General features: G+C 38.8%; 1 protein-coding gene across 11 annotated transcripts in view; it reads right to left on the bottom strand.

The window, feature by feature from the left end:
* cacna1bb (calcium voltage-gated channel subunit alpha1 Bb) overlaps positions 1 to 12,441 on the bottom strand; it is a 213,504-nt gene that overhangs the window by 42,179 nt on the left and 158,884 nt on the right. For all 11 annotated transcript variants that reach the window (XM_087843518.1, XM_087843517.1, XM_006803498.2 and 8 more), the window contains 5 exons: positions 7,001 to 7,097; positions 4,412 to 4,572; positions 4,141 to 4,278; positions 2,710 to 2,911; positions 2,055 to 2,219 (listed from right to left, as the gene is read on the bottom strand). In XM_087843518.1, coding sequence (XP_087699644.1) covers positions 2,055 to 2,219; positions 2,710 to 2,911; positions 4,141 to 4,278; positions 4,412 to 4,572; positions 7,001 to 7,097 — 763 coding nt within the window. The remainder of the gene's footprint in view (positions 1 to 2,054; positions 2,220 to 2,709; positions 2,912 to 4,140; positions 4,279 to 4,411; positions 4,573 to 7,000; positions 7,098 to 12,441) is intronic.

Raw genomic sequence — 12,441 nt, 5'->3', positions numbered from 1 at the left:
ACTAGTTCCTAAGTTTGTCTCCATGGAAATTCTAATTACATTTTTAGTTGACATTTCCCTCCATGAATCACCACCAGGGCTGGACTGGACAAAAAATCAGCCTGGGCATTTTGACTAGTGACCGGCCCACCATGGTATTATAGGAAAAGCCATAAAGCCTTTATAATAAACTTAAACCTACACCATCCTCCCTATTCTGGTATTCTAAACAGTACTTAGCAAAAATATAAAACAACCTAATTTATAATTACATATACCTAACTAATAGGGTTGCCAACTCCCAGCAACCACTCCCGTACCCTCTGCCTCGATGCTTAATTGACAAAATTGATTTTAATTTAATGCACATATAAAACAAATGCACAGAAATCTATTACTTTTCTCCAGTAATTAAATCGATTCAACATCTTTCTTCAACAGAATTGCAGACTGCACAGATGGTACCTTCTCAAAGGAAAGAATACTATAACTTACTAGGGTATATACTAGACTTGATATTTACTGAATACAATAATGGATTTCTATACATTTTACATCAGATGAAAACTTTGGTTGTAAGGTTCAGATAATTATTTATTAAAAGTGAGACATTTTAAATAAGAATAAGAAATAAAAGTATTTCTTTGTGCCCCCCCTTTCCCTGTTAATGCCCTACCTGGCCCCCTGGCAAAACTTTCCTAGACCCGCCCCTGCACACATAGCTGTCAGCTACGTATAAAAGCATCCTGGTGTTATTTGTCTCTCAAAAACAGTTCATAACTTCCCTTCAACTCATTCATGTCACCTAAAAGGTGAACCTGTTTCTCCATCACCTGTTCAGCTCTGATGATTCAGTAAGGACATCTCCTGGTTTCATCTTCATGTTTCCCTCTCACCAGATAACCAAACCGACATCATGACCAGCAGCTTTTACAGCTGTGGCTCCAGCAAACATCAGCTGATACTAGAAATTAATATTAAATAAATTCTAACAACAGCTGATCAAGCTTAAACGTGCTGCTGTTGTTTAGCGCGACATCTGCTGGTTTCCTCCTCCTCGGCTGTAATTGGTCCAGCCCAGAGTCGATCATGACCAACTGGCCAATCCACCACCATTCATTTATACCGTTAAAAAAAAGAAAAGAAATAAAACCCCATCGGCCCATAAAAACGAAAAATCACGAGCGGCCCACCGGGAAAATGCCCGGTAGGCCCGATGGCCAGTGCAGCCCTGATCATTGTGATGGAGGGTTTTGCATGTTCTAGTGAGTCAGCCTTGGTAGGGTCTCCCAAAGCAAAATGGTCCTGGGTGAGGGGCCAGGCAAAGAGTGAAAACACCTGTGATATCCAAAAGATCAAGGAACCATGCCTTGAACATTCAATATTTAGTATTTACTGTTACTTACACTTATCTAGGTTATTGCAATGGTGCTGTGTTTATTGTGTTTCCTCGTTTTGCCTGTTTTCTCTTTTTTGGGGCATCTTTCTTGGCCTTCAGACAATAATTTTGATGGCTAAAGAACCAAACGGGAAAGGCAAAAAAAAAGAAAGAAAAAGAAAACATTCCAGACAGGTTTCTGAAAATTACAGCCATGTAGGATGCAGTTCAGAGCTTCCCAAAGAGACGACCTTGAAGGTGAACAAGAGATAAACTTAGGGTTTATCAGGATTCATTGTTAGTTTCTATGGCTCCATAATGGTAGAAAAAATCATTCAGACCAGATAAGATAACCCGGATTACCTGAATAATTAGAAGACGAGTAAAGGAAATGGATAAAATACAAGCTCTTTTGCCTCAAACTAGAAAGTAATGTAATGTAAAGTGTCAATAGTCAGTTGCTAACAACAGTATGTCTTAATGCCAGACCACAGTTGTTTTCATTATTGCCTTTAAAAGTAAAAGATTGAATGGTCGTTTATAAAAACATCTCCTGTAATCCTTTTTGATATTTCAACAGTCTGTTGTATCAAATTGGGAACTGCATAACTATCGCTGAACGATGCACTATTTTCTCTGCCTCAGAGGTGTCTGAAGGGAACTGTCACATGCCTCATTAGTGGGAGAAAAAACTGACCTTCATCATCAGCACGACGGTGTTGAGGGCGATCAAAGTCATGATGGCATACTCAAAAGGAGACGACACCACAAATTTCCACATTTTGTACTGAAATGACTGCTTGTTCTCTGGCATGTATCTCGTCAGCGGCTTGGCATTGATGGCAAAGTCAATACAAGCCCTCTGAGAGTTGAAAAGACAAAACAAAACAGATCGGGTAAGAAAACTCTCTGATGCAACAACTTTATATCTTTCATCAGAGAGAAGAATTCAAAGTTTTTAAAATAAACAACAGCTGGCACACCACTACCGACTTTAAGTGTTTTGTAATGTTAAAAGAAGATACCACAAATTAAAGTTCTCTGATCACTAGCCAATACATCATAGAAAGAAAACAGCAGGATTTTCACAAAGTCCCTGTGAAGAAGAGATGAAGGGAGTAAGATAAGCCCTGCTGCTTTCTTTTTAAGAGCAGGGAATTGTCATGTTTAATGTGATTTGCATAGAAGAGACATTTAGAAGAGGATCGGCATGAGTGCTAGTGTCTCTGAAGAAATTACCAGTGTCTTTGTAATTTGTGTTTTTTTCTTCTTCCCAGAACACCCCCCCCCCACACACACACACACACAAAAAGAAAAAAAGCACAATAAAGTGCATCACTTTCCACTCTCACCTCATTCTTTTCCAATGTGCATTCTGACATGGCCTTGTCTCCCTGCTCCTGAAAAGTTATGATGATCAAAGCTACGAATATGTTGACAAAAAAGAAAGGAAACACCACAAAGTAGACCACATAAAAGATAGATGTCTCCATGCGAAAGCCTGGACTGGGGCCCTGGTCCTCATATGTGGCATCCACAGAGTGCTTCAGGACACTAAAAAGAAGGAAAGACTAAAATCATTTTCAAAACCGATGTAGATTTCTTCCCAAGTTTTACTAAACAACACATTTTGAGCAGGTTTTGGTTGCTTGCAGGCCAATGGATCAAAAGAAAAATAACAGAAGAGATTTTTAAATTTAAAGATGAAACAGAACCATCTTGAAAAGGATAATATTCTGATTACACCCAGAAACCTTGAAAAATTGGCCAATACCAGCAGAGGCTAAACGGACATCCACATAGGAATCAACTGGATGTGGTAACCATAGCAATTGGATATAGTACCCATAGAAAGTCAATGCCATTTAGCGACTTTGAGCAACAAAACCTTCCTTCACTTTGAGGCAAGCGATTGAAGTGACTACCAATGAGAAAAATGGTAAATACACTGGTGGTTTACCTAGACAACTGGAGCTTAGAATATCTGTAACATCAGCGCTTCCTATGTCCAACCCTTAAATGTGTGACCCTTTAGTCAGCAGATGAGGTTCCTTCCACGTCTTCTGTTTAATTTATTAATAATATTTCTTTTCTTTTTCTTTTATACATTATCATTTTAGGTTAAGGCTTTTAGCTTAAGAACAAAACGTTATAAGGCTGTGTCTCTATCACTCATATTGCAGTATCTACAGGTGCAATGTACTAGCATAAAACCAATCAAGAGTCCTTCCTTGTGATTATGGTCTTACTGAGCTGTCACAGCTTGTTAGAAAGTCTGTGATTTTCAGCTGTCATGACAAGCTCACTCAGTTTAGCAATCTACTTTTCATTTTCAGGTAAGTACATGAAATGCCAAAAAGCAAACAGGCATCAACGACCTTTGACAGAGACAACGATGAATCTGCTTGTGGTACTTGAGCCCAAGCAAAGGCGTTAAGGCACAGAATGGCAGACTGACATCTATGCAATGAGACTTGATTGCATATTAACAGAATGCACAGTAATTACGTCTGGGAGAAATCAGGTACATTTAAACTGCACAGTACAATCTGGCTCCAGGTGTGATGAGTGCCTTTCAGGATGACTCACCAATGGAAATTTTAACTTGAAAAAGTCACGAATGTTTCCAACACTCAAGCACTTATTGTCAGCTAAAAATGTGAGCAATATTTCTTTCTGCACCAATTAATCAGATTTATTAGTTTCATATCTTTAATGATAAAAACCACTTGGACCTCCATCTAGGTGCTACTGAAAATGATATGCAGGCTGTCCTGACTTACACTGGCCAGCCCTCTCCGGTGGAGACGGTGAAGAGTGTTAGAAAAGCCCACAGCACGTTATCATAGTGAAACTCATACTTCTTCCACACTCTGGGCTTTGCAGTTACTTCATCCCTGTCGTAGTCCAAAAACTGACCCCTGAAAGCAAGAAGGCAGACAGAATCAGTTGAAAAGATGTGACAAAAAAAGGCGAAAAAAGTGAAGGAGGAAGATGTAGTTAGAATAGAAAACAGTAATAAAAACAGTAATAAAAACAGTAATATAAACGTACCTGCAGTCTTTCTCCAGGGTCTTGGACTCGTCACTGCAGTAGAAAAATTTCCCCTTAAAGAGCTGAACAGCAATCACAGCGAAGATGAACATAAAGAGGATGTAGACGATGAGGATGTTGAGGACGTTCTTCAGAGAGTTTACAACGCAGTCGAATACAGCCTGAGAAACACACACACAAGCACACACACAGAACTGTAAAGTTCTTGACTAATCAGGCCTGTCACATCTAAAGACCTCACAGTACCTTATTATCCTAACAGAGTGCTTTGCTCTCAGGCTCAAGGCCTACTTGTGAGTATTTGAAATTAGAATGGGAGGCAGAGCCTTCAGCTTTCAGGCCCCTTATTATGGAACCAGCTCCCAGTTTGCATTCGGGAGACAACCTCGAGACAACTTTTAAGCTTTCCTTTCTGACAAAGCATATTATTAGGGCTCTTTTCACTCTCTGTGTGTTTTACGTCATATGGCTGCCTCTGCGAGAGGTTTCTTCCTGTTAAAAGGGAGTTTTTCCTTCCCACTGTTGTCAGGTGCTTGCTCATAGGGTGTCATGTGATTGTTGCGATTTCATTCAAACATTGTAGGGTCTTTACAGAATAAAGCATGCAGTTTTTTTAATTGATACTATATAAAGAGAATAGAAATTAAACTAATTGGATTTAATTAATGGTAAGGCATTTATGTGTATCTTTCCTACTGTAACCTCCAGGCTGAAAAAAACATGGCAAGCAACATGCAGTACCTCTTATGGCCACTTGAGGCTGCCTCCGAAAGACAGTCAGTGCACAGAGACTCAGTTAAAATGCCTGACTTTAAAGGAACAATAAATGTTTACAGGCTGATTCTAAAAAACTGTTTTGATTTCTATATTTTATTTACTCCTTCATGAAACAATTTAAATTTTATAAATATTTAAAGTTGTGCTATTTTTGGCTTAACCACAAGGGGTCGCCATGTAAGGTTGCATCAGGAAGGACACCTGGTATAAAACCCTGTGTGGTGAACCCTTGTGAATAAGGAAGCAGCTGAAATGTTATTTTACAGTTCAAAATGATGCAATATTAGAGGTGTAGCAGCTTTGACGGGCAGGTTGGTGCAGAAACGGGGACGATACAGTTGCTAGCTGTCTGCTAGACATCACCTAAACAAATTCACACTACTGGGATGACATTTCAATTCTGTTTGTAATGCTGACATATTCAATTTAAACAAAGACTATATTCCTAAACCAATGATTTCTGTTAGATGGCTTTGTTTCTGAATGAAAAGCTGTTGTAGTCTCACTAGTAATCTGGATCAAATGTAATCTAGACTAGCCACTTTGTGGACACAGTCAGCCTTGTTCTAAACCCAGATATCTTTCCTGTCTCCCACCTGCAAACAGCAGTCTGTGCCTGTCACTATCTCTGTCAGCTTGTGCTGGGATCTCTTTGAGAGATGAAGTGCTTTGTCGATCCATTCTGACATGTATGCAATGTAACCAATGAATATGCTGCTACTTGAGTGACTCCCATCGAGGCTGCTCTTAAACCAGAGTGAAGACAGAGGTACTTTAACCAGCCTGTCTTGTCAAACCACTCTCCCTAAGTATCCAAGAAGAGCTTTGGATGGGCGTCTGTCTGCCACCTTCGATCTGTCTCAATCATCTCACTTTTATTAGCCCAATCAGATCTCTCCTCTTTTGACACATACTTTTGTCCACACAGCAGAGGAAAGCTGTCATTTCTGTGTCTGAGACAACAATTGAGGAAAACAGGATTCTATACAGCATTGTGCTTCCAGTGTAATTATTTATAATATATATCTTTATAATAGCTGTATCATGGTAATATATTATATAAATTCTAACTATTGATTTTAAAGATCTTCAAAACTCTCTGCAGTAATCAATTCTCCATAAGCTCAGTATAATTAGCACAACACCTCCAATAATGACGACATGTAATCCTAGGAGTTTTTGTAAATCCACATAAAAAACACCACCTTTTTTTCTTTAAATTAAGTGATTTTCTTTTTTCTTTTTTAGAAACACACAATTTAAACATATTTTAATGAAGATGGAAGACAAATAGAGAAGAACAGACTTCACTTCTGCGGTAATCCAGTTTCTGCAAACTCAATTTGAAATAATTGTCAATTCATCACAAACAAAAGAGGAATAGCTGCCAGCTCAAGACTGACAGGTAAGTGAGCACCAAATAAGCCAAACTATTAACACTGCAAATGCAGCAATCACGTCCAAATGATTAAATATATCGCATAAGTCATAAAACATTGGCTAAACAATGAGAAATCATCAGTGTAATGTGTTACAGTGCATTAAGTATGTGTTTCATTGTTAATTGCCACAAAACTCCTTCGAGAATCAAGTACTTGCCTACTGTAGGCGTGTAAGGCACAGAATATAAAATTCAGTATCTAAGCAAAAAATCAAGCAAAAATCAAACTTTCCATATCTGATATGGTAGAGTAGGTTTCTGGCGTTCTGTGTTTGTGTTTGTGGCGGGTCAGGACTGTTTGGGTGCTCTGTGGGTTTTTGGTTTTTCTTACAGACTTACAGAACGATCTGTGACAGATTTGATTACCGTACCTTCAGTTTGGGCAGCCGTTTAATGGTCTTGAGTGGCCGCAGGACCCGGAGGACCCTCAGGGACTTGATAGTGTTGATGTCCTTGCCTTTTGTCCCTCTGTGCAGATTGAGAGTACAGTTAGTCTGGGTGATGTAGTGCAATGACACTCTAAACCCTTTCAACTCAGGTTGCATTAACAAGAACTGACTGCACTTCACCAGGTTTATATTGTAGGATGCATATATTCTGTTAGTAGAACACATGCATGTGAGTGAGGTATGTTATTCTACAGAAACATGCTTCACCAGTCTTCTCCTCTTACCCAGATACTTTTGTAATTACTCCCTTTCTTTTCCTTTTTTCTGATCTTTCCTTTGGCTGCTTTGTTTTCTTTTTATTGTTTTTTTTTTCCCTTTCATTCCTACAACTTCACGCATCTTTTAAGATGTGTGAATCTCATTATGTTCTCTTTTCTGTTCCCACATCTTCCTTCCTAGTTTTCCTTCCTTTTTCCTTAGCTCCTTTCCTTCCTATCTATTTCTCTGCCTTTCTTCCTTATTTCAGAATCAGAATATTTTATTAATCCCTAAGGAAATTATGGGTTACAGCAGGCAGCACGCTGATGGTGCATGCGCACTTACAAAGGAACCTTCTGACCAAACTTTACATAAACATCACATTGGGAAGACATGTTTCCTTTCTACCTTCCCCCTTCCTTCTTATCCTCCTGTCCTTCCGTCATTCCTTCCTCTCCTTGTTTCTATATCTACTTCCTTTCTTCCTTTTATTTCATCCTTTTTGTCTTTTCATTGATGCTTCTTTTCCTTCCTACCTTTCTTCCCTTTCTCACTTATTTTTCTTCCTTGTTGTCTTTCCCTCCTCTCCCTTCTCTTAGTGCCCTTCTTTCCTCCCAGTATAACTCCTTACTATGCCTCTTTTCTTCAAATCTTCTTTTCTACCTTCCTTCTAACACCCCTCCTTCCTTGTTTCCCTGAAACCTGCTGCCCTTTCTTTCTTCCAAACCTCGTATCCTTCCTTTCATCGCTTTTTCTTTTCCTTCCTTCCTCCCCTTCTTCTCTCCCCCCTTTGTTGTAGCCCATCCCCAGCCTTCTTAATTCTTTCTTTTCCTTATTCTATCTTTCCATCTTTATTTTTTCCTTCCTTCTAACCTTATTTCCTTCTATTATCTTTTCCCATTGTCCTGTTCTTCCTTTCTTAATCCTTTTCCCTTCCTTATTGCACTCTCTCCGCTTCTTCATTCCATCATTCAGTCATCCCTTCCCTCCACACCTTCCTGACATTCAATATTTTCTTTCTTTTAAGATTCTGACCTTTTTTGTTTGTTTCTTACATGCTTCGGTGTATTTTTTGTTTATTTTTCTGTTTCCTGTTATAATGTATTTTCTTCCAAACTCCTTTTTAAGCCTCTTTTCATTTTCTTTCCCTTTGTTCTTGTTTTCTTTTCCTTTATTCTTTCCTTTGGTCTGTTTTTTCCACCTTCAAAATCCACAAATAAAGGTATTCAGACAACAGTGAAATTACACCCTTTTCATTTCATACTTCAAGTTTTCATTGAAGGACTATGTCTGGTAGTGAATTGTTTCAGGTATTGCTTCCTTCGATGCTTCTTCCACAATACAAACTAGCATTGTTTCTGTTTAATAACACACAAAATCATACATTTTTACAGTAAATGCACAAAGAATCTGCCGCAGGTGCAGGAGGCAGTTTCTTTGCAGGAACCACTGCTGTCATTGCAGACGTTGCACGTTTTGCTCACTAATTATGGGAAGTAAGCGTGGGGGTTTAAAAACTAGCCGTCATGATAATGACATACAGTCGAGCCATCATTCACAGAGTGACACTGGCCAAGGATAGTTTGAGTGTGAAGGATTTTTAATTAATTAGTGACACACATTGTGGGTGTCAACTGTATATCCATCATGCATATCTCCTGTTCTACCACATCCCAAAGAAGCTCTACTCGATTGTAATCTGGTGGCTGTAGAGGACCACTTGAGTACAGTACAGTGTAATGTTCAAGAAACCAGTTGGAGATGATGTGAGTTTTGTGACATGGAGTGTTATCCTGTTGACCACTGTGCTCAAGAAGGCATGGACAATGTCAGCAAAATTACTTGGGTAGGCTGTGGTGCTTCATTGGTAAAGTGTAAAAAAAAAAATGTACCAAGAAAATATCCCCCTACACCGTTACACCACCAGCAGCCTAACATTTGGATATATCTCAGTTTCCTGAGACTATATTTACCACGGTGCGTTCTTCTGCTCATGGCGCCCATGTACTTTAAGGATCAACTTGTTCTGCATTGCTTGGTTGTAACAACTGGATATTTGTGTTATTCTTTCTTTTCTATAACATGGTAGCAGTGTGGCCATTCTCCCCTGACCTTTGACACCAATAAGGCATTTTTGCTCAGAAAACTACTGTTCACTGGATATTTAATCTTTTCCAGAATATTCTCTGTAAACCCTGCCTGCATGGTAAAATCCCAGTAGATTAGCATTCATTATATCTGTTGATCAGTCACTTAAATCACATTTCCCCCCATTCTGATGCTTGGTTTGAAGTTTAGCAGGTTGTATCAATCATGTCTACACCCCTCAATGCACATTGCCATGTGATTGGCTGAATAGTTACTTATTTAGAAGTTGAACAGGTGTACCTAACAAAGTGGCAGGAGAGTGCATTTTATATGAAGAGTTCTGTAAAGAACTCAAACTTTTGATTTACTCCTGTCTGGAAAGTTTTATTAGTTCGAGATACCCAAAAGCATATCACAAGCTCTTAACATTAGCATACTAGCCTAACTATATTAATAAAATGGGGATACACATTAAATTTAAAGCACAATCCTTCCCTCTTGTGTCTTCTTTTTGGGTCATTACCTGGAGGCTAGCCTCTTGGCACATTAGAATTAGTCTTGCAGCAAGAATAAAAATAAGATACAGGCAAACAAAAAGAAAATGTAAAAACAAAGCTACAAAGTTGTAACATACAGTATTGCCTTCTTCAATACCTTTTCCTGGCCCATAGTGTGCTTACCTATTTTAACCACCCTAACTGTGTCTAAACCTCTCAGCAACCCTAAAACCCAACCTTAAAAGACCTTTGGAGAAGTGAGGACAGGACAAAAAGTTCCTCTACAGATTGTTCCTGCTCTGATGCTCCCAAAGTGAAAATGGTCCTCATTAAGGTAGCTGGAGAAGCACAGACACACTCGCACAGACCCAGGTCAGTATGTCAGCGCTTTACAGGGTCTCATTAAAAAGAAAGGATTGTTATTAGGGACTCAGAGAAACCCACCAGAATAATGAACATAGCTATTTTTTTAATATGTGGTGACTGGCGAGGGAAGGACAGAACTCAAACCGGAGAGAAGCATGGTTCCAAAATATTCTGGCTCCGGGGGCCTTTCAAATTCCCAATAAAAAAATCTAACAAAACGGCATGCGGCTCTCATGCTTGGAGAACTTGGATACTCTGGCATGCAATTTGCAAAGTCAATGCCAGTCCTGCTTTTTAAGGACCTCAACACATTGAGATGGCAAGAACAGTCTCCCAATAGCTTTCAGAAGCGCCACGGGGGGGAGGAAGATGAAATGCGAGCATGAGTTGGGCACGGGTGGGGAGTTTGTGTTTTCATGTCGATGCAGCACACATCAGCGGTGATTGCAACGTATTCAGCAGCCACACATGAGGTCATCTGGAGTAGCTTAACTTCTGTAGCTGCTGCTCGCTCATGAAAGAGAAGATTTCCTGTTCAGACACGTAACATCTGACGTCTAAAGCTGCATCAGCAAAATCGGATGCGCAAAGCTCCTGCTATCTGTTTCAAAATATACAGAGGATTCAAAGTTCTTGAGGAATTTTGTATAATGTATGTTTGGCTTATTATTTCCCATTTTAATGGTAATAGTGAAGGTTTTCTTTGACTATTAGCAAAAGCTGAAAATGCAGGTCAAAATCACATTTTAAAAAACACAATCCGTATCATAGGTCAGCCTTTCTAGTGTTCATTTAGAACCTCTAGTGCATAGCATCAGCTGGTTTGCATATTTATTCCATTTTCCTATTTGATTTCTACTAATGGGAGTATTTTCAAATCTACAACATTGCAAGAGGACACTGTTAACACACTCTTCACCCAGTGTAGCCCGATCCACTACTTCCATTTATTCAGAAACATTTTTAAAAGGTTAAAAATATGGCATACTCTAAAATTCTGTCTTTTTCAAAAACAAATATTAACAAAGCAAAAACTCTCTTTTAACAGAGAAAAACAGATGTCTATTGTGATTTTCCTTACAAACACGACAGGCTGTGAGGAACAAATTAAAAAAAATATTTAAGGTGAATTCATGAGAGAAGCTATAATCCTTTATTGGCTGCCCTCTAATTCCATAGGCATAAAGAAGAAGAGATGAAGGTGGAGGTTGGTAATCTCTTGGATATTTAACCGATTAAATTGACTTTAGTCATGATTAAAAGAAAAAACTGAGAGGATAGGTAAGGACTTAAGCTTTGATACAACTGATAACCTGAGTTTCAGATTCCTGCAGCCCAAATCCCCGTCTGTGTGTTGATTAACTTCTGAAAGCTATGAGGGAGAGCTCCCAATATTTCCTTTTTGTCTTGATGTCCCAATACTGGGACAGGAGAAAAGGTTTATAAAAAGGAGGGAAAGCGAGGAGGGAAGGGAGTCACATCCCAAGCACTTTGGGATGAAGGGCAACAACGTAAACCTCGGAGGCTGATAAGAGGAATGTTTTGTGTTTCGGTACGAGGGGTTAAAAAGAAAAAAAGTAGATACTGACAATTCCCACCTGGCCACGCTTTGTTGCGATCTGATGGGGAAAAGAAATGATAAGCATATGCACGCAGACAATACACAAAGACAGACAGCAGCACGTAAAGCACGACAGAGCAAAATAAACACTTTACACAGATATCACTGAGGCGTGATGATATAGTGACAATTTTTGTGGTTTTCAAAACACATCAAAAGAAAACAAAGATAAGAGACAAAAAAGTGACTTTTAAGTCAATTTAAAGTAAACACCCTTTTAAAGCAAGATAAGCTGGATAAAATATTTGGAAGAAATAGTGTTTGTGGATACTGAATATGAGGGAAAATCAAACTGATGACATGAAGATGATTATAATGTCATGACTGACTACATATACTCTGGAGTTAAGAAATGTGGTCCTACAGTAATTCTGTAACAGTAATTCTGTTACATTGTGTTTTAGTATGCTGAAGATCATGGGTATAGAGCCAAGACACCAATGCAGCTATACTCTGATCATGTGGTGCATTACTACTGCTGCGGAAAATATTTTTAGAAAATTAGTATAAAATGCAACATAATGATAATAAAGGTAATAATGTTACAGTGTTATATTGATATTTGCATTTAACCATTTCTGAAGCAAATAAAA

Source organism: Neolamprologus brichardi, chromosome 7, assembly GCF_056152115.1.
Source record: "Neolamprologus brichardi isolate AB-2024 chromosome 7, ASM5615211v1, whole genome shotgun sequence".
NCBI lineage: Eukaryota > Metazoa > Chordata > Actinopteri > Cichliformes > Cichlidae > Neolamprologus > Neolamprologus brichardi.
This window is presented reverse-complemented; position numbering and strand designations above follow the sequence as displayed.